Below are 18,675 nucleotides of genomic sequence, written 5' to 3'. Positions count from 1 at the left end.
GTTTTCCGAGTGGCGCAGTGGTCTAAGGCACTGCATCGCAGTGCTAGCTGTGCCACTAGAGATCCTGGTTCAAATCCAGGCTCTGTCGTAGCCGGCCGCGACCGGGAGACCCATGGGGCGGCGCACAATTTGCCCAGCGTCGTCTAGGGTAGGGGAGGGAATGGCCGGCAGGGGATGTAGCTCAGTTCGTAGAGCATGGCGTTTGCAACGCCAGGGTTGTGGGTTCGTTTCCCATGGGGGATATAAAAAATAAAATTAAAATTAAATAAAAAAAGTAATGTATGCACTAACTGTAAGTCGCTCTGGATAAGAACGTCTGCTAAATGACTAAAATGTAAATGTAATACATTTGCAAAAATTTCTAAAAACCTGTCTTCGCTTTGTCCTTATAAGGTATTGTGTGTAGATTGATGAGGAAAATGTTTTATTTAATCCATTTTAGAATAAGGCTGTAACGTAACAAAAGTCAAGGGGTCTGAATACTTTCTGTTTATTGTCACACTAATAAATTGTTGTATTTCATCTTAAATTATGTAATAATATTCCAACCTTGTTAATCCTTATTTAGTGCAAATATGGCATGATTTCACTATTTGTATCCGTTTGCTTCACTTTCAATGAGGGACTTTGATTTTGTAGGCGAAACGCAAATTCCCCTATTGTGGCTAATCCTTATTGTGGCTAGCTTCACATACGTAGTACAAGTGGGTACAAATGATGTATATAAACCCTGGATTGCTGATGCTATTTATTGGCCATTGAGAGGCTTTGAAGGCACCGGTCGGCCGTATTGGCACTCCCCAGTAGGAGCAGCCCTCCATAGGAATGAATGGAATTCTACAGTATTTCAATTAAATGGACAAAATTACATGTATATATATATATATATATTATTATTATTTTTTTTGTGGGACAGTAACATTAGTAATCTCAAAAAAATTATACTGTAAAGAATGTAAAATATTTTTCCATTTTTTATTTTATTTGTATGTTTAACTCACATAGCATCATTTAAAAGTATGCATTAAGGTGTCTGTAATAGAATAAATGTGGCAAAAACTAATGTAGACATTAATAAATGCTTTTCTATAGCTTCCATATTTTGCCCAGGCAAACCCACTGAGCTATACGAACCCCGCTCTGCCTATCGCTAGTCTGTCTGGAAAGCCTCCACAAATGAAAACGTACCTTAACACATTTGCTGCATTCATCACAAGTCGGAAACTCCAAACCTCAGAATTAAAATTAACGCAAGTTATTTGTGTGGAGCTTCCTATTGGTTGATTCTGATACTTTCCAATTGGGAAGCTCGGGTAGGCCTACCGCCTATCATCTTTCTACAATGAGTTTCCAAGTCGTAAAATTCTGAGTTTCCTTGATCCAACATGTCATGAATGCATAGACACAAGGGACCATTATTAAAAACTTGTACACCCCCCTCCCCTTCCTAACCTTGAGGCATCCTGAAGTGACTAAGCAGATATAAATGGCTGCCCTAGTTGTCCCGGTCTATCCTGAACGGGATCAGCAGTGTTGTTTTGCTGAATGAGGGATTGAGCCCACCACTTATCTTCCCCTGGGAATTAAGGAAGTCTATGTGATGCACCTCTGCCAGACTATAAGGCAAAACAGAGGTCAGGTTATTAACTGTTGCTGACCTAATGGCTTTTGCAACTCAGCAAAGTCATGCCACCTGGGAACTGTTTTTCCCTGCTTGAAATTGTATTGTTGTTTATTTCCCCTCAGCAAATTGCATTACCCAATTGTTAAAATGTGCATAGTGATGATGTCAAAAGCTCAAAACGATTTCATGACAATTAGTCAGACTTTATTACATCTTCGATCCCCCCAAACTTCAAAATGATCATAATATACAGTTTGGAATTGTAATCCATTTCTCCTCATTCATCCAAAAAACATTTTGACATGTCAGTTGTCCAGCACAGTTTTGAATATGACTGGTGCAGGCCTCCATTTACTCAGCTTCTTCACTTCCAGGATGTCTGCCTCCCTGTCCTCCATCCTCTTCCTCGCTACATATGGAATACTGTGGAAAGACATCACACACACCAGCCACAAATAAATGGCAAAACATACTATACATCTGGAATGCCTCTTCATCTAAACCTTGCATCAATCATGTACATTTGCATAAATAATATAACTTGTTAAATACAATTCTACTTCCCCAGGTCTCCAGAAGTGCAGTAGTTTAAAAGTGATCTTAATTGGTTTTATGTCTCACCATGTCTTTTTTGGAGGTGGCTGAAGAGGAACAAATGTGTCTGCACTGAAGGTCAGTGACCTACAGAGGAGGACAATTTTACTGTGAGTATGAAACCACTATCACACATCACTGAGCATGCTGATACGCATCTTTTCACAAATGTGAAACTGTGGTTGTCTCAATTATCACTCCTTCCTCCCAAAGTGTGCACTTGTCCGCTTCACTTCAATGATTTGAAAGGATATCACTGAAATATGGTGGAAACAGCCACTGCCCCATGACTCCACCAACCTACTGCTTTTATATTGGTTGGAAGTAGTGAACGACTGTACACTTCAGGAGAAAGGAGAGATTATTGGAATGCCCACTATGTGCTAAATTGTTGTACACTTGCTGGTTGTTCTTTGAAACTGGGCAATTTAAAGACCAATAGCACCATCTGTTAGCCATCTGTAGTACTTCATGTCTGAAAAGAAGACAGAGCTACTGTGTATAGTGCATTCGGAAAGTATTCAGACCCCTTGACTTTTTCCACATTTTGTTACGTTACAGCCTTATTCTAAAATGTATTAAATTGTTTTATTTTCTCATCAATCTACACACAATACCCCATAATGACAAAGAAAAAAACGTTTTTTAGAAATTTTATCAAATGTATAAAAAAAGAAAAATGGAAATATGACATTTACATAAGTATTCAGACCCTGTACTCAGTACTTTGTTGAAGCACCTTTGGCAGCGATTACAGCCTCAAGTCTTCTTGGGTATGACGCTACAAGCTTGGCACACCTGTATTTGGGGAGTTTCTCCCATTCTTCTCTGCAGATCCTATCAAGCTCTGTCAGGTTGGATGAGGAGCGTTGCTGCACAGCTATTTTCAAGTCTCTTCAGAGATGTTCGATCGGGTTCAAGTCCAGGCGCTGGCTGGGCCACTCAAGGACATTCAGAGACTTGTCCCAAAGCCACTCCTGCGTTGTCTTGGCTGTGTGCTTAGGGTCATTATCCTGTTGGAAGGTGAACCTTCACCCCAGTCTGAGGTCCTGAGCAGGTTTTCATCAAGGATCTCTCTGTACTTTGCTCTGTTCATCTTTCCCTCGATCCTGACTAGTCTCCCAGTCCCTGCCACTGAAAAACATCCCCACAGCATGATGCTGCCACCACCATGCTTCACCGTAGGGATGGTGCCAGGTTTCCTCCAGAATTGACACTTGGCATTCAGTCCAAAGAGTTCAATCTTGGTTTCATCAGACCAGAGAATCTTTTTTTCTCATGGTCGGAGAGTCCTTCAGGTGTCTTTTGGCAAACTCCAAGCGGGCTCTCATGTGCCTTTTACTGAGGAGTGGCTTCGTTTGGCCACTCTACCATAAAGGCCTGATTGGTGGAGTGCTGCAGAGATGGTTGTCCTTCTGGAAGGTTCTCCCATCTCCACAGAGGAACTCTGGAGCTCTGTCAGAGTGACCATCGGGTTTTTGGTCACCTCCCTGACCAAGGCCCTTCTCCCCCGATTGCTCAGTTTGGCCGGGTGGCCAGCTCTAGGAAGAGTCTTGGTGGTTCCAAACTTCTTCCATTTAACAATGATGGAGGCCACTGTGTTCTTGGGGACCTTCAATGATGCAGACATTTTTCGGTACCCTTCCCCAGATCTGTGCCTCGACACAATCCTGTCTCGGAGCTCTACGGACAATTCCTTCGACCTCATGGCTTGGTTTTTGCTCTGACATGCACTGTCACCTTTGGGACAGGTGTGTGCCTTTCCAAATAATGTACAATCAATGGAATGTATCACATGTAGACTCCAATCAAGTTGTAGAAACATCAAGGATGATCAATGGAAACAGGATGCACCTGAGCTAAATTTTGAGTCTCATAGCAAAGGGTCTGAATACTTATGTAAATACGTTTTTTGTTTTCTACAACAATTTCTTAAAACCTGTTTTCACTTTGTCATTATGGGGTATTGCGTGTAGATTGATGATGAGGAACATTTTAATTTAATCCATTTTAGAATAAGCCTGTAACAAAACAAAATGTGGAAAAAGTCAAGTGGTCTGAATACTTTCTGAATGCACTGCATCTACTGCACTGTAGCCTACTGTATATATCGTATTTCAATCCAATTTAATATCAACACAGCTGAGGGAAAACAAAAACCTCACCCAAAATGTGTTGTTGGTAATGTTGATCCAAACTTGTGAAAGTCAGGACTGTACTCAGGTGTTAGATAGGGTCTAGAACCAGGTGCAGAATGGCAGGTAAACTTGACTGGAATGGAGGAACAAGCGGTTACATTATGATTAATTTATTCTCTCGTGGACAGACTACGTAAACATAATCGAGCATCTGACCAAATTATGCACGATTTTAGATCTAGGTTAACCGAGATTATGATACATTTAACACTGAGCATAATCTTGGTTAACCCAGAAATAAAATTGTGTGTAATTTTATGTTTACTTAGTCTGTCCACAAGAGATTACACCGAGCATAGCCGATCTAGAATGTATTCTTCTATTAACCTAAATCATGCATTCCAATTTAACATCAGATAGCCTAAACATAACCGCAGATAATCATAAACTACTTATCAACTTTAACGCGATAGCCTTCATCGGATAATCATGTTTCAATAATAATTTGGCAAAACGTATGAGTCTTCACTACTACTGAATATTTGCTGTACATACCTTGTTTTTTCCTCCCGATGGTGGCCTCCAGAGTTCTCTCTGAAGAGCACCGTATGGTCCTATAATGGTGACCTCCCTCCAGCAAACAGCGTTTGCCAACATGGAAGGATCTGGGCTGACCAAAGTTGGGATAAAACGTCCACTCAGTCTGGGACACCATGTTGGCCTCTACAAAAATAGATAAAGAGGGTAAAATAAATGTAAATACAGAGGTTTGCAAAACATCAGAGTTAGTGATCTAATAATGAATGACGTCACACAGTTATATTTATGATGTAGTACTGTACATTCAATAGGGGTTACTGACGTGGTACCGTTTCTGTCAGATTATTGGCACTTTATACACGGAGTGTACAAAACATTAACAAAACATTAAGAAACCCCTTTTTGACCTCAGAACAGCCTCAATTCGTCGGGGCATGGACTCTACAAGGTGTTTGTATTTATTAAGGATCCCCATTAGCTGCTGCCTCTTCCTGGGGTCCAGCAACATTAAGGCAGTTATATACAATTTAAAATATTACATGACATTACATTTCATAACACATTAAGTGTGTTCCCTCAGGCCACTACTCTACTATCACATATCTACAATACAAAATCCATGTGTACGTGTGTGTAGAGTGCGTGTCTTATCATGTGAATGTGTGTCTGTGCCTGTGTGTGTGTCTCTTCACAGTCCCCGCCGTTCCACAAAATGCCTTTTTATCTGTTTTGATTCTACTGCTTGCATCAGTTACCTGATGTGTAATAGAGATCCATGTAGCCATGTCTCTATGTAGTACTGTGCACCTCCCATAGTCTGTTCTTGACCTGGGGATTGTGAAGAGACCTTTGGTGGCATGTCTTGTGGGGTATGCATGGGTGTCCGAGCTGTGTGCTAGTAGTTTAAAACAGACACCATGGTGCATCCAGCATGTCAACACTTCTTACAAAAACAAGTAGTGATGAAGTCAATCTCTCCTCCACTTTGAGCTATGAGAGATTTACATGCATATTATTAATGTTAGCTCTCTGTGTACATTTAAGGGCCAGCCGTGCTGCCCTGTTCTGAGCCAATTGTAATTTTCCGAGGTCCCTCTTTGTGGCACCTGACCACACGACTGAACAGACAAAACTAAAGCCTGTTGGACCTGCCTTTTTGATAGTGTTGTTAAAAAGGCAGAGACTGCGCTTTATTATGGAGAGACTTCTCCCCATCTTAGCTACTGTTGTATCAACATGTTTTGACCATGACAGTTTACAATCCAGGGTTACTCCAATAAGTTTAGTCACCTCAACCTGATCAATTTCCACATTATTTATTATTTATTACAAGATTTAGTTGAGGTTTAGGGTTTAGTGAATTATTTATCCCAAATACAATGCTTTTAGTTTTTGAAATATTTAGGACTAACTTATTCCTTGCCACCCATTCTGAAACTAACTGCAGCTCTTAAGTGCTGCAGTGATTTCACTCGCTGTAGTAGCTGATGTGTATAGTGTTGAGTCATCCGCATACATGGACACACTGGCTTTACTCAAGGCCAGTGGCATGTCATTAGTAAAGATTTAAAAAAGTAAGGGGCCTAGACAGCTGCCCTGGGGAATTCCTGATTCTACCTGGATTATGTTGGAGAGGCTTCCATTAAAGAACACCCTCTGTGTTCTGTTTGACAGGTAACTCTTTATCCACAATATAGCAGGGTGTGTAAAGCCATAACACATACATTTTCAATCAGTTGACTATGATCGATAATGTCAAAAGCTGCACTGAAGTCTAACAAAACAGCTCCCACAATATTTTTATCATCAATTTCTCTCAGCCAATCATCAGTCATTTGTGTAAGTGCCGTGCTTGTTGAATGTCCTTCCCTATAAACGTGCTGAAAGTCTGTTGTCAATTTGTTTACAGTAAAATATCATTATATCTGGTCAAACACCATTTTTTCCAAAAGCTTACTAAGGGTTGGTAACAGGCTGATTGGTCGGCTATTTGAGCCAGTAAAGGGGGCTTTACTATTCTTGGGTAACGGAATAACTTTTGCTTCCCTCCAAGCCTTGGGGCACACACTTTCTAGTAGGCTTAAATTGAATATATGGCAAATAGGAGTGGCAATATCTTCCGCTATTATCCTCAGTAATTTTCCATCCAAGTTGTCAGACCCCGGTGGCTTGTCATTGTTGATAGACAACAATTATTTTTTTCACCTCTTCCACACTCACTTTATGGAATTCCACAGGGAGCATTCCACAGGGATGCTGGCCCATGTTGACTCCAATGCTTCCCACAGTTGTGTCAAGTTGGCTGAATGTCCTTTGGGTGGTGGACCATTCTTGATACACACTGGAAACTGTTGAGCGTGAAATACCCAGCAGCGTTGCAGTGCGCCTGGCACCTACTACCGTACCCCGTTCAAAGGCACTTAAATATTTTGTCTTGCCCAATCACCCTCTGAATGGCAAACATACACAATCCATGTCTCAATTGTCTCAAGGCTTAAAAATCCTTATTTAACCTGTCTCCTCCCCTTCATCTACACTGATTGAAGTGGATTTAACAAGTGACATCAATAAGGGATCATAGCTTTCACCTGGATTCACCTGGTCAGTCTATGTCATGGAAAGAGCAAGAGTTCTTAATGATTTGTACACTCAGTGTATGTTGAGAATCCAAAGAAATGTGTAGGCTAACATCAAACAACAAATCATCTGTAGATGTACATGTACAGTGAGGGAAAAAAGTATTTGATCCCCTGCTGATTTTGTATGTTTGCCCACTGACAAAGAAATGATCAGTCTATAATTTTAATGGTAGGTTTATTTGAACAGTGAGAGACAGAATAACAACAACAAAATCCAGAAAAACGCATGTACATTTTTTTATAAATTGATTTGCATTTTAATGAGGGAAATAAGTATTTGACCCCCTCTCAATCAGAAAGAGTTCTGGCTCCCAGGTGTCTTTTATACAGGTAACAAACTGAGATTAGGAGCACACTCTTAAAGTGCTCCTAATCTCAGCTTGTTACCTGTATAAAAGACACCTGTCCACAGAAGCAATCAATCAGATTCCAAACTCTCCACCATGGCCAAGACCAAAGAGCTCTCCAAGGATGTCAGGGACAAGATTGTAGACCTACACAAGGCTGGAATGGGCTACAAGACCATCGCCAAGCAGCTTGGTGAGAAGGTGACAACAGTTGGTGCGATTATTTGCAAATGGAAGTAACACAAAATAACTGTCAATCTCCCTCGGCCTGGGGCTCCATGCAAGATCTCACCTCGTGGAGTTACAATGATCATGAGAACGGTGAGGAATCAGCCCAGAACTACACGGGAGGATCTTGTCAATGATCTCAAGGAAGCTGGGACCATAGTCACCAAGAAAACAATTGGTAACACACTACGCCGTGAAGGACTGAAATCCTGCAGCGCCCGCAAGGTCCCCCTGCTCAAGAAAGCACATATACAGGGCCGTCTGAAGTTTGCCAATGAAGATCTGAATGATTTGGAGGAGGAGGAATGCTGCCTAAGACCCCAAGAACACCATCCCCACCGTCAAACATGGAGGTGGAAACATTATGCTTTGGGGGTGTTTTTCTGCTAAGGGGACAGGACAACTTTACCGCATCAAAGGGACGATGGACGGGTCCATGTACTGTCAAATCTTGGGTGAGAACCTCCTTCCCTCAGCCAGGGCATTGAAAATGGGTTGTGAATGGGTATTCCAGCATGACAATGACCCAAAACACACGGCCAAGGCAACAAAGGAGTGGCTCAAGAAGAAGCACATTAAGGTCCTGGAGTGGCCTAGCCAGTCTCCAGACCTTAATCCCATAGAAAATCTGTGGAGGGAGCTGAAGGTTCGAGTTGCCAAACATCAGCCTCGAAACCTTAATGACTTGGAGAAGATCTGCAAAGAGGAGTGGAACAAAATCCCTCCTGAGATGTGTGCAAACCTGGTGGCCAACTACAAGAAACGTCTGACCTCTGTGTTTGCCAACAAGGGTTTTGCCACCAAGTACTAAGTCATGTTTTGCAGAGGGGTCAAATACTTATTTCCCTCATTAAAATGCAAATCAATTTATAACATTTTTGACATTGTTTTTCTGGATTTTTTTTGTTGTAATTCTGTCTCTCACTGTTCAAATAAACCTACCATTAAAATTATAGACTGATCATGTCTTTGTCAGTGGGCAAACTTACAAAATCAGCAGGGGATCAAATACTTTTTTCCCTCACTGTACATGATCTAAGCCCAGTGACTCACGTGGGAAGGACCTCAGCAGTCTGGTCTCCTCAGGGAACTTGATCAGTTTGATGTGAGGGAGTGGAGCATCACTGTAGCGAGGCGCAGGCAGCCACCGCAGACCAGAGCTCCAGTCAAGGTCACACCTGGAGAAGTACCTATCAGTACCCAGTCACCAATCCGTGTGCTGGACAGCTACTTGGTGTGCAGGCTTTTATTCCAGCTCAGCACTTACACACCTGACAGAGTTTATCAGCTAATCATCAACTAAGTATCAACTAACAATCAATACCTTGATTAGCTGTCTTAGGTTAAGGGTAAGGTGCCGTAAACATGTGGCATCATGAAATTGGATTTAAAAAATATATATTGCAGATAAGGAGAGAGGTAGGCTGAGCTGCGGTGTAGAAGTAGCACTGCAGGATTACTGGTTGCTGGCTTGCTGCAGCTTCGTCTGCTCTGACATTGTGACATAGCTAATGATGAGTCAGACAGCCCTGTCAGAATGCCATTGTGTCAAGCCAGTTCCAGAGACATGTGAGTGGTGTGAGTAATCACTTTCTCACTTTGTCTTTGTGTTCATCCTACAGTAACTCTGTCATTGGCGTATCTTGGTATGTCAATGAATGAATGAAGTTAAATTATAAAGGAATGCTATTGCCTACAGTCTGGTGTTCTTAGATCTGGACTTGGACATAGCTTGCAACGGTCACTGTGCCTGCTCTGTATCTTAGCTACCCTACAAACAAACAGTGTAGAAAAAGATAAAGCACAGAAAATAAAGTGATTGGTAGGGTGCAAAGCTTTAACCTCTAGACTATACATTCAGTTGTTTGTAAAGTAACCCTTTATCCCTGTACACTTCTTAAAGATGAATACCCTTTAACAACTTTGTTGATGTTCATACAGTGTATACAATAGTCTAGAGTAGACGATCACTTACTCTGTCAGGTTGGGCACTCTGTGCCGAATGTGCGGTCTGTATTTTTTCTCTCCTCCATGTGAATAGTGTCTGCCGTGGGGTCCGAGCTTGTCCAAAGCGCCAAAAGAACACATGCTGGATGGGAACCACCTTGTGCACGAGTTTATTGCTTCATATTTCAAGGAAGCGTATCCTGACAGCGATTTTACGTTGACCCTGGTTGGCAGCGATCATTCATGTTATCCAGACCAAGTTTAATGCGTCTCGTCCAAAAAAGTTGTTGGAAACAACAGGCCTGTGAGAAAAGCTTGTAGCCTATTGGTTATAAGGACTCTACACTCATCAAATGTACAAGCTGTTGCTAGGAGAGAATTACAAACTTCTCTGAGAGGGGTGGGTCGTTCCACCAATTAGGTGCCTTTTGGGGAGTGTTACTTGGTGAGAAAAAATAACGTTTTATTTCTCCTAATTTTAACATTCTGTCATAAAGAGCAAATAAAACTTAATAAACAACATGTTTTCCCTTCTCAAGAGGTTAAATAAAATATTTACTAAAGTAAGTGCCTATTATATTTACATTTAAGTCATTTAGCAGATGCTCTTATCCAGAGCAACTTATAGGAGCAATTAGGGTTAAGTGCTCAAGGGCACATTGACAGATAACAGGGTTGACCGTGAAGGCGTCCGCATACATAGGTTTGGTTTGCTTCTAGCAAAACACAGCTAGGCGAAACGAACATCTGTGCTTGCATACTCCCTAAAGCCCTTCGCTTGAAAAACAGAGGCAATATTGCTGTTGTTTGTCCCTCTTGAGCCACCGTAGCAACAACATAGTCAGAAACACTTCCACAAAATAGTCAGAATTAATCAATAAAATCTGTCATTCATTTCAACGTTTTTGCCAAGGAAGCTTAGTAGCGCAATTTTACATCTAACTACAATGTTTGGTGCAATATTTCTCAAGTGAAAAAATGTCCATTAAAACTAATCTCTCATTGAATGACAACAAACACTTAATGTTCCCACTCCTACTAGGAGTAGTACTTTTGACCAATCACTGACGAAGGGGCGTAGACTTCGACTTCGACTTGCGCTCAAAACAGTCGAAAACAAACCTGCCGAACACCAAAATGGACAAAAACGTCACAAAATTTCGTCATAATATATGTGCAGTTTTGGAAGCATTGGTAAGCTTTACAGGGTTGACGATTTCATCTTAAATCAACAAAAAAATTCTAGCCTGTCTATCTATGGGTGACAGGGTTGATGTGTTATGAAAATTGCCAAAAATAGTAGAACCAGCTCACTTGCTTTTACACTACGATTTGACTATTAGATGTTCAATGTTTCTTTAGATGTTTTTTTTTAAGGAATAGTTTCACCATATTAAAACAAGTGTTCAGTTCACGTAACAGGGTTGACCTTAAAATGTGGGATACATTGTTGTTTTTTTTACCTTAAAATGAATCACATGAAATAAATAATAATCTTGAGAAATGAGGGCTTTACAATGATGGTGAAAGCTTGGAGAAATGTTGGTGTTAAGTGGGTTAAAATCTTCCTGGAAGTCACCCGAGGAACATTTCAAAATGCTGAATTTTGGCACTTCAGCAAGTCTTTATTCATTTTAAAAATCAGATTGGTTGACTTGTCAGTGCGTCAATCTAATTACATAATTTTCAAAATCCCCATCAAAATCCATCTGTTTAAACTAGAGATAGCTGTTTTTTTTCAAGGAACATTATTATTTTCTTTGAAATAATGTATCCTGTCTTATGTTTGACAAGGTGGAGGCAAATAGTGCAAATAGCTCAGCTTCAAAATGTTAGTGTTCAATTTAGTGATACCCGAGCCCTGCCCGTACCCTAGTTATTAATGAAAAACAGCCCTGACCCAGCCCTAACCCAATGTATGTCGGGCCTGTCAGGCTAGGGTCCGGTAGCAGAGCTCTAACCCCACCACCCCAAAGGCTTAGACTTTGAGGTGTTAAAGGAAACTTCATTTAATTTAACAGGATTTTAAAATGTAATATTTGTGCACAATTTCTACTTAAAATATCATAGGCACTCATTTCGTGGAACGACCCAGATATGAAAATGAGAGGTGATGGGAGGGTTACTTGTGCAAAGCATGGAAGGGTTAGGCCTATAACACATTGACAAAGTGTCAGATGTATGACCTGTTATAATAACACATTTTAGTATGAATTTGCTTATAGATCATTTGTGAAGGATCTATGTAGGCATTGTAAAGGTTTTCTGAAGACAAATTTCGAAATTTGGTAGTGCATCAGCAGTTTTCCACTTATTTTGTCAGTCACTGACAGTCACTCAATTAGCCCATGTCAGCTAAAAAAATATATATTGCAAAGTAAGGTAGTCTAGCCAGCCATCCAATAGTACTGTTGACCAAGTGCCTTTTACAAATGTAGACCTATTTTGTAGGCTACTATTTTAAAACGGCATAATTTGAAGCGAGATTTGGTTGTTAGCTGACATGGGCTAAAAATGTTAGCTGACATGGGTTAATTGAGTGACTGTCAGTGACTAAAATAACAAATGGAAAACTGCTGATGCATTACCAAATTTAGAAATTGCACCTTGTGTATTCTAATTTTCTAACTCTCAGCAGTAAATTGAGTCCCAGAGTGAGTTCCAAAAAAAAACAAAAAACGGGCAGATTATGGTGTCATTATCTGTCACAACAATTTATCAGTGTCATGTTCAGTGGTCCTCTATAGCTCAATTGGTAGAGCATGGCGCTTGTAATGCCAGGGTAGTGGGTTCGATCCCCTGGACCACCCATACGTAAAAATGTATGCACGCATAGTAAGTCGCTTTGGATAAAAGCGTCTGCTAAATGGCATATTATTATTATTATATTATGTTTTTTTGTATGTTCAGACAAGTAGGCTATACTATGTAGGCATATGTCACTAGATGGCGCCAACCGATCATTTACCAAGCCTATGCGTGGATACTAAACGTTTTATCTAGTCAAGACCTAAACTTGACTTTCTCATAATGGTGCCCTGATGTGCCCTAGTCAAGATACATATGTCAAAGGCTTTGGCAGAGTAAATTGCAATTTGTAATGCTATCCCAATAAATGTATCGGAGCCACACTCAAAATGTAAATAATCTGTGGCATCCTTTTACTTAGGTGTACTTTGATTTTTAAACCCTCTCTATGTAGCCTAAATGTAGAATGTGTCTTATTATTTGGGATAATCTGTCGACTCTTCACTTGCTTGAAAACAATAGATTACATACATTTATATTTGCTAAAACTACAAAATCCTAAAAAGCATTTGCTTTTGAATGGGAATTTGGAATATATATTAGATAAATACTACTGCTTGAACGCTGGCCCTTTAAATCCACCTGTTGGGGCGCAAGACTCTGCGCCTTCGGTATCGTGGAGCTATAGGTTAACTGTGATTTGAAGACGCCGTTTATTACGAGTGCCAGCAGTGTTGCGGAGCTCCTATTTTAATACGGTCATATGGTAGCCAAACAGATTCTCTTTAGTCGCTCTATGGATTACATTTGCCTGTCCAAAGCATCTTCCTATCCGGGATGTTTTAGCACATAATTTGGATCTCTTGATATCCATTTCAAGACATCGCTTGGATTTATATGATTTTTATTCTTATTGAGTAATCTCTGCATTGAAATGTCTATCGTTTTCATAATGTCTAGGCCACTGGTCTAATTTCCAATTAAGAAATTGCGCCCCAAAACGTTTAGACTTCAAAGTCAGACCGTGGATGCGCGTTTTGTTGGAGACGTTCTGCAACAATTTGTTGCAAACATTCAGAGCAAAGTGATGGTGTCGTTATCACCTCGGTTTGCCATGACACCATAATCATTTAGTTTTTTTTAAATGTAATTCATCCGAGTCCTCTTTTCGTGTTATTCAATTATGTTCACTTTCGCTGCCTTTTGCTATATGCTGTCACTCGTCCTCTGTGCTTCCCTGATCTTCTTTGCGATATGGCATGTAAGTGGGTGTTTTATTACTTGTTTTTGTTGGGGTTATACGTTTTTTAAGTTGCAAAATTAGCTTTTTATATGATTATGAATTATTTTAGTTATGGACAATATTCCATAATGGTGCGTAATAGCCTAGTCTATTTACCTGCTCACAACCCCTTTGCCTTGTGCGCAAGATAATTCATACAGTATTCGATGTATGCAAAGGTGCAGTTTCAATGCCCAACCTTTCACTTGAATTATAATGTTATTAAGATCCCCATTAGCTGATTCCACCAGCTCTAACGGGTAGAAAAACAATGTACATCCCAAAATTGACAGATGCGCACCTGTATCTTGGACGTTTAGCCTAAAACACCACTCTTGGCTTGCATTTCCACTTCATTGTACTAAATGGTCATATCGGTTTTATTTTGTTATTGCAGATTTTTTTGCTATGGTTTCATCAAAAGGTTTTACAATAATTCACTTGACTGGGCATCATGCACCTCTGTGCAATCGATTGGGAAATATGTTAGAGACGTTGGACACACTGTTCTAACCCACTGATACGAATTCTCCCCCCACACAGTTTTATCTGTGTGTTATTGTCTTTATTCAAACCAACCGGGAACGCCAATAAGAAGGCATTACAATATTTTGATAATATAATGATTTACTCTGAAAGCCCTTGCGCCCTCCTGCGGAACTTTATGTAAAGGAATATTTGGGTCTGGTCACACAGCACTTGGCCCCCGGCGACCGTCGCGCCTTTGCATAGCAATAGACCTGAGACTGAAGGGGAGCTTCAGGTTGACTTCTGAGCCCAGGCTTACTGGAGGCATGGTATATGTCTGTCTGTCTGTCTGTCAGGCCCATGTGGTGTACAGAGCATTGGACAGATCCCATCTAGTCTATAAGGAGACTGCCTACAACTCAGGAATAGAATAACATAGGGCTTATGCCATTCATTCTGTTGATATTACTGTAATATACTGTAATGGGGTAATTTCACACACACACTGTTATCCAAAACAATTTACAGCTCATACATACAGTACATTCAATATATCTGGCCCAACTGTGGTCTTGTAAAGCACCATGTTCCAACCAACTGAGACTTATGGGAACCGCAATGCTTCTGATGGCAGGGTGGCGATATCTCTAGCAGCCTGATTTTCATTCACAAAGACAGGCAAAAGCTACAGAAACAGCTACAGAACTCACTGTAAGTGAGCATACTCAGAATAGCCTGTTATGCAGTCTACATGGCATGAGGGCACATGCATAGTCAAATAAATGGGTTTTAATTACCAGCCCTTTTCACATGACAGCATGCCTGTCATCCAGACATCATCTGAGTAATTGTAATACATGATCCCATACACTCTGACATTGAAATGTGCCCATACATGCTACACTGGGCAAAAACTGGTTAAATCAAAGTTGTTTCCAAATAATTTCAACCAAAAATGTCAATGTGATGATGTTGAATCAATGTGGAAAACTGATTGGATTTGCAAAAAGTCATTAACATAAGGGAATGTAGTATTTTATTCACCCAGCCTTTAACCTAAATCCAATGACATGGTGACATTTGTTATTGATTTCACATTGAATTCACAGTTAGTTGACAACTCAACCAAATGTAAATCAAAACTAGACGTTGAACTGACGTCTGTGCCCAGTGGGATTTTATTAATTATCTTACATCTAATTCTCCTGCCAATTATCTTATCCCTCTACTTGACAGGTGTATGACAGTTCTGCTTTTTCTTTGTGGACCTGTCTGGTGTAACATGCCCTGTAACATGTAACGGCAGGTACCCCGGCAGGTAGGAGCATTGGGCCAGTAACCGAAAGGTTGCTAGATTGAATCCCGGAGCTGGCAAGGTAAAAATCTGTCATTCTGAGCAAGGCAGTTAACCCACTGTTCCCCTGGCGTCGATGATGTGGATGTCGTTTAAGGCAGCCCCCCACACCTCTCTGATTCAGAGGGGTTGGGTTAAATGTGGAAGACACAGTTCATTTGAATGCATTCAGTTGTACAACTGACTAGGAATCCCCTTTCCTTACATATCTTCCTATTTACTCTCCTGACATGCTTGAAATTCCTCTGTCTCTCATATTTAAACTGTATGTGTCCCTCAGAGAGGAAGGTAGTCAGACGGAATGACGTTTGGAATATCAGGACATGTCTTGTCATTAATCACTGCCTGTTAACAGGTGGCCTCATCTCTCACAGGGCATGTACTGTACTAGGGGCTGACTGATGAGAACCCTATCAGACACTACATTGACTGATGGATATGATTGGTTGAGCTGTCGTTTCAGTGATGATGCTTCTTTACATGTCCAGACCGCACAGCACTCCCCCTTCTGGGCTTTGGGGGACTCTGAAAGGTTGTATCTATAGCAGTGAAAGATACTTTTATGTTAGTGACAAAGACAAGCTGACGTTCAGTCGTCAAGTTCATTGACTAAGCTGAAACCCTCGACTCTATCTAGCTTAACACATGTTCAAGGTTGATCAATGACAAGATAATCTCATTCAATGCGCTTAAAAGTCACTCTGTCTGTGGAAGGAAAATCCCACCTCACTGGTTAGCTATCTAGCTTCTGTCCAGATTGAATGATCAGTAATCAATCATGTAATCTCGGTTACACCATCACTCCTGGGACTGCTTGTAACTGATTAGGGGGCATTTAAATTAACATACCAGATGAACTGTGTTCTCCTGCGCTCTGCTCAGCTCCTCACTCACCGACACAAAATGGTTGAGTGATTTCCCTCCATGTAGCAGAGCCCCTAATGTATTATGAGTTTCATTATCGCGATGTGAAGGACTCCTGTGAATCCAGTGATTTATGGGAAAACCCCCCATGCCCATATGATATGTAGAGAGAGTCCCATTGGCAAAGAGGGCATATGTTAAGTTAACATCATTCACTTTCATTGTGGCTATACAGTATATTGTTGTTTTAGTTTTTCTGCTGCTTTTAGTGGATGGCGGTTACATTACAGTAAGCATAGTAGGAAACTATGAAGGAGTCATATGTATGCATGGTTTCTGTCCTGCTGCTTTAATGTGTGCCTCATGCTGGTTCCTCCAGCAAATACAGAACATTCACAGGTCTAATGATCCTTCACACTGACTCCCATGCTCCTCCACTCAATGCTACTGTCCTCAGAGCATGCTATTATGTGTCTCCTGAGTGGCGCAGTGGTCTAAGGCACTGCATCGCAGTGATAGCTGTGCCACTAGAGATCCTGGTTCGAATCCAGGCTCTGTCATAGCCGGCCGTGACCGGGAGACCCATGGGGCGGCGCGCAATCGTCCAGGGTAGGGGAGGGAATGGCCGGCAGGGATGTAGCTCAGTTGATAGAGCATGGCGTTTGCAACGCCAGGGTTGTGGGTTCGATTCCCACAGGGGGTATGAAAAAAAATTATGTAAGTCGCTCTGGATAAGAGCGTCTGCTAAATGATGTAAATGTTGAAAGGACATCTTGCTCCAAATTTCAATCTATGTGCAGTTTAAGAACATTTCTCTTGATCTTTGAGGCTGTGAGTAACATAAGACATAAGAGTCAGCTTGGGTTTAGTTCAGTTGGGCTGCGCTTAAACAGGCAGCCGAATTCTGATATCTTTTTCACTAACTAGTCTTTTGACCAATCAGATGAGCTCTGAAAAAGATCTGATGAGAAAAGATCTGATGTGATTGGTCAAAAGACCAATTAGTGGAAAAAAGATCAGAATTGGGCTGCCTGTGTAAACTCAGCCTTGGGGGTTGGTTGCACATAGTCCCACACGTTCATTAATCCCTCATAGGTTGTTCATCCATCAATGTGACATCAATTACATTAAGTTACATTGTTTCTCACTGTATGTTATATTGCCTTGTATATATGAAATTGTTGTGATTATGAAACCCATTTTCCTGGCAAGAGGAGGTGGGGTTCTGTTGTTCTTAGCCAGGGGGAAAAAACTAAAATGTTACTTGCCATGCTGGTCTTTGGAGATATACTGTAGGCCTATACAGATGTGAGCATGTTTTTAAGGCCAGTCAACCATGAAGAAGCAGAAACGTCCAGTCCCACATATGGAGCCAATGCCATAAAAAAAAAATTCTTGATAGGAATCTTCAGGAAACGTAATAAAATAAATAAAAACACACAGTATAAAGTGCATTTCCCTCATGTAGTTCTGCTGCCTGCAGCCACTTCAAAAAGAGCAGCAATCCCCAAATGGGCAATCTCCACCCACCGAGGAACCGTTTGTGAAGCTTCCAAGCGGTTGCACTGGGCACGTCAGACATTTTGTTGGTATTCAGTTTAGTGAGTTGATTTGGGGCATCAGCCTGCAATGAATGTGACTGTGAGCAGACCAGACCAGACCTGTCAGTCCATGATTTCCTTTCCAGTCATAGAGATGTACTGCACCCAATTATCAACCCATTTAACTTTATTCTGCACAGGGTTGATGAGAAAATTAACCCATCTCAGGCAGTTAAAAATCCTCCTGAATAATTAACCATAGCTGCTCAATTATTAACATTGAACTTGTAGTCTTTTTCATCAGAATTGATGTTCTCCGCATCGAGGTTGAGGTGTTATTTTTAATGTAATTATTTCTATA

The 18,675-nt window shown here is 40.9% G+C and overlaps 2 protein-coding genes across 3 annotated transcripts in view; one reads left to right on the top strand and one right to left on the bottom strand.

Moving 5' to 3' along the window:
- Nucleotides 1–1,899: 1,899 nt before the first annotated feature.
- Nucleotides 1,900–10,344, bottom strand: LOC121552880 (spermatogenesis-associated serine-rich protein 1). Its single transcript, XM_041865969.2, has 6 exons — nt 10,086–10,344; nt 9,164–9,288; nt 4,912–5,079; nt 4,384–4,489; nt 2,246–2,305; nt 1,900–2,047 (listed from the first exon to the last, which is right to left on the bottom strand). The coding sequence occupies exons 1-6, from the start codon at nt 10,196–10,198 to the stop codon at nt 1,930–1,932; spliced, it is 690 nt and encodes a 229-aa protein (XP_041721903.2). The 5' UTR covers nt 10,199–10,344; the 3' UTR covers nt 1,900–1,929.
- Nucleotides 10,345–13,519: 3,175 nt separating this feature from the next.
- Nucleotides 13,520–18,675, top strand: part of LOC121552785 (protein cornichon homolog 3) — a 49,485-nt gene continuing 44,329 nt past the window's right edge. For both annotated transcript variants that reach the window (XM_041865816.1, XM_041865815.1), the window contains exon 1: nt 13,520–14,066. In XM_041865816.1, the coding sequence (XP_041721750.1) occupies nt 13,989–14,066 (78 nt within the window). In that variant the 5' untranslated portion in view covers nt 13,520–13,988. The remainder of the gene's footprint in view (nt 14,067–18,675) is intronic.

This window comes from Coregonus clupeaformis, chromosome 36, assembly GCF_020615455.1.
Source record: "Coregonus clupeaformis isolate EN_2021a chromosome 36, ASM2061545v1, whole genome shotgun sequence".
Lineage (NCBI taxonomy): Eukaryota > Metazoa > Chordata > Actinopteri > Salmoniformes > Salmonidae > Coregonus > Coregonus clupeaformis.
The sequence above is the reverse complement of the archived record's forward strand: the minus strand, read 5'-3'. Positions and strand labels throughout refer to the sequence as shown.